The sequence below is a fragment of the Sipha flava genome, unplaced genomic scaffold, assembly GCF_003268045.1.
Source record: "Sipha flava isolate LNK unplaced genomic scaffold, YSA_version1 19048_pilon_pilon, whole genome shotgun sequence".
NCBI classification, from domain to species: domain Eukaryota; kingdom Metazoa; phylum Arthropoda; class Insecta; order Hemiptera; family Aphididae; genus Sipha; species Sipha flava.
In genome coordinates this window covers 689-4,090 of record NW_020272562.1, presented here as the reverse complement: position 1 = coordinate 4,090, position 3,402 = coordinate 689, and the positions used below count along the sequence as shown (strand labels likewise).

The 3,402-nt window shown below is 22.8% G+C and overlaps 1 protein-coding gene across 1 annotated transcript; it reads left to right on the top strand.

Moving 5' to 3' along the window:
- LOC112681365 (juvenile hormone acid O-methyltransferase-like) lies at positions 1-3,372 on the top strand (the record flags this gene model as incomplete). The annotated part of the gene is given in 4 exon segments (XM_025551626.1): positions 1-50; positions 124-423; positions 740-875; positions 3,057-3,372. Coding segments are annotated over 4 exon segments (668 nt in total), but the record flags the coding sequence as incomplete, so codon positions are not given.
- Between the last annotated feature and the right edge of the window lie 30 nt (positions 3,373-3,402).

Sequence of the window (3,402 nt, the reverse complement as noted above, 5' to 3'; positions counted from 1 at the left end):
TTTCTTCAAATATTCTATATCCACTTATCAAAAATAAAATCAAACAGTTGGTAAGTTATTAGTAAATTTTCAGAAAAATATCGTATAAAATTTTATTATTCCTTAAGTTTTATTTAATTCCAGGTCTGTGTTGATAAATTACATAAATTTATCGAATACGCAAAAATATCCTACGAAAATTCTCATATAAATTTCAAAATATTGGATATTGAAAATGCAAACGAATGCTCTTTGTATGCACACACCTTCGACAAAATATTTTCATTTCTCTGTTTTCACTGGGTTTGGAATAAAATGAATGCATTAGTTAACATGAAATCAATGTTGAGGAACAATGGAGAAATTTGTATTCATTATTTGTTAAATGTTCCAAACGTCGAAATATATAAAAAACTGGACCCAGAATGGCAAATTTATACAAAAGTAAATACCTACAAATATTTGGATAATCTTAAGGTCGTATTAAATCAAAAATAGTTACATGAAAATCGAATTACATAACGCACTATAGTAATTCATGAATTTGTTGTACATATATATTTTATGTTTGTACAAATATTAAAATCAATAGCTAGCAATTTTTTGGTTTGAATTATAAAATTTATATACAAATATTTAAATACTTAATAACTATAAAAATAATATTTAACTATTAATCAAATAATGATTCGATAAAAACTGTTATAATTTCAAAAGAATATTATACTCTTACAAAAAAAACTTATTATAAATGTTTCAGAAAACTATGCAAGCTAATATGCCGGTGTATTCATTGGAGGAAACAAAAACTATTTTTGAAAAGGCTGGGTTTCGAGTTGTCAGTATTGAAACGAATAAAAATAAATTTACATTTCAAAATATAGCATCAATAATAAGTAATTATTCAATGATATTTATTAGTGTATACTATTATTTTACTGTTTTTGAAGTTAAAAAATATAAAGCATGTAATTTAATTTTTAATTCATTTGATTCAATTCTAGTAAAAAAATAAAATAGTGTTACCATATAAATTTTTACTTTTGCGGCTATAAATCCAAAAAATATCTACCCAAACATTTTATCAACTCACATTATAAACTATTATATTTTCTGACAAAATTAAACATTATTAAGGTACTTAACTCAAATTTATTTTTCTGAATTCATAATTAGTTGAATGTTGACGCTTTTAATTAGTTTGTATAATTATTTTATTTAAATAATAAATACATTAAATAGTAAAGTATTTTTTATGTTTATATTCGGTCTATTATACCCGACATTGGTAAATATATAATTCGTAACACGTTTGCTACATTGTGAGAGTCGCGTTTACACTTTACTTATAAAGCATAATTAATTGATTGATTGACTTCAGAATTTGTATCGTACATTGAACCAAGGCTAGGCCAGTTAATGATATTTTTAAACTCAGTTAAGTTAAGTTAATTGAGTTCATGTTTAGTTAAGTAAACAATCATGTTAATGCATATGATAATTACATCAATTAAGTAAAAATTAAGTTAAAAAATATATGGCTATGTTTACACAATAGTCTAAAGACGATTGAGTATTTTTCCTGGGACCGGTAGGACCCTTATTAATAGTTAAGACCAAAATAAATATTATGTTCTCATCTAAAAATACTTTGACAATTATATTTTCAAATTTTTTCAAATTCCATGAACTTGTTATCAAATGTGGTACCTATTTTACAAAAATATATTTCTGGTCTTGAAAATTAGAATTAACTTAATTGGGATAAATAAAAAAATAATACGTTAATTTCAAGTTAATTTGTGAGGAAATACGTTAAGTTAATAAGTTAAATTAACTTAATTTTTAACTTAACTTTTAACTTATTAACTCGTTAATGACCAGGTTTTCATTAAACTATGTATTTTTTTATCTTTTACTAAAAATTAAAACAAACTTATTATATGTTATAAATAATTTGTCAAATAAAATTAAAAAACCACAATCTTATACATATAAAATTTATTTTTTCATATAAAACAATACAAATTCATTTAATATTTAATATAAAAATAAATATAATCATTAGTTGATTTATCAGTTTAATTCTATTGACTTAATGAAGTATTTTTTTAATTTATATTATTTACTCGGCATATTATGCATCTGATTTATGAAATTACTTCAAATAAACAATAATTGTATTTATTTTTTTTTCAAATGAGAAGTTTGTGGTGTATTTGTTAATAATCAAGTATCCCTTCCCTCTTGTCCATCCCAAAGGGATTTCCACAACAAAAAATTTGAAATTTACGTAATATGCATATATTTGTAGAGAGATTTCTATAATTTTGAATATGAGGAATCTAGACCTGCACTTATTAAAAATCATTGGATAGAAGACAATTAAAAATGTAAAATAACATTAGAAAACGTATGTGTATTTTAATTAAGGAAATAAAATATCGTTATTTATTATAATGATGAAAGGAATAATAACAATCTATAACAAATGTATACATTAAGTAATATTTATAATACATTTAATCATTAACAGAATTTCACAGAATGGGAGGCACTCAGCAATGTCACCCAACAGATTATTTTAATAAATCTCTTTAAATAAAATATAAATTATTATTAAGAAATCCAGATATTCATTTTGATAATTAAAAAAATAAATTTTATTAATGAATATAAAAAAAATATATGGGAAGTCTATGAAAACGTTGACTTTTGATAGAAGAGGTAGTCACTGTCTAAATAACGATAATATGTGAGGGGATAAAAATGTAAATAATGTGCTGACGTAATAATTGAATACAAGTATTCATATATAAGTTTACATATGCATATACACATATCTATATATATATACTTATATTTAAACCTTACGTTTTATAATACAAGAGAATTAGCATTTCAAATTTAAAGAAAAAATTTGAAAAATATTAAAAAATATCCAGAAAATAATTGTAGCTACTCCAATTAATTTTCTTGTACTATACGTAAATCCTAAGTTATTCTAAATCTATAAATTGATCCTAATTAACATGACAATTTTGAAATATCTAATAAAATAACTTTATACTTTCTAGGTACATTTAAGTGTGCTGATGAAATGTACCAATATATTCCGCCAAAGGATCATGAAAGATATGCTTTACAATTTGAATATTTTCTATCGAAATCGGAAATGGTCGAATTATGTCCAACTACAGGAAAGGCCACTTTCACTTTTAATCTTATTACTGTACATGCAGTTAAGGAAAACATTTAAATGTATTCAAAATGTAATAATTTGAAATGTAGTATTATTCAATGCTCTCTCTCATTGAAAAATTACAATTATGTAGAGTGTAAAAAATTAAAATAATGTAACTGTCATATACTGACAGTTTCGCCATGGAATAATTAATGTGTTAATTATAATGTTTGGTCATG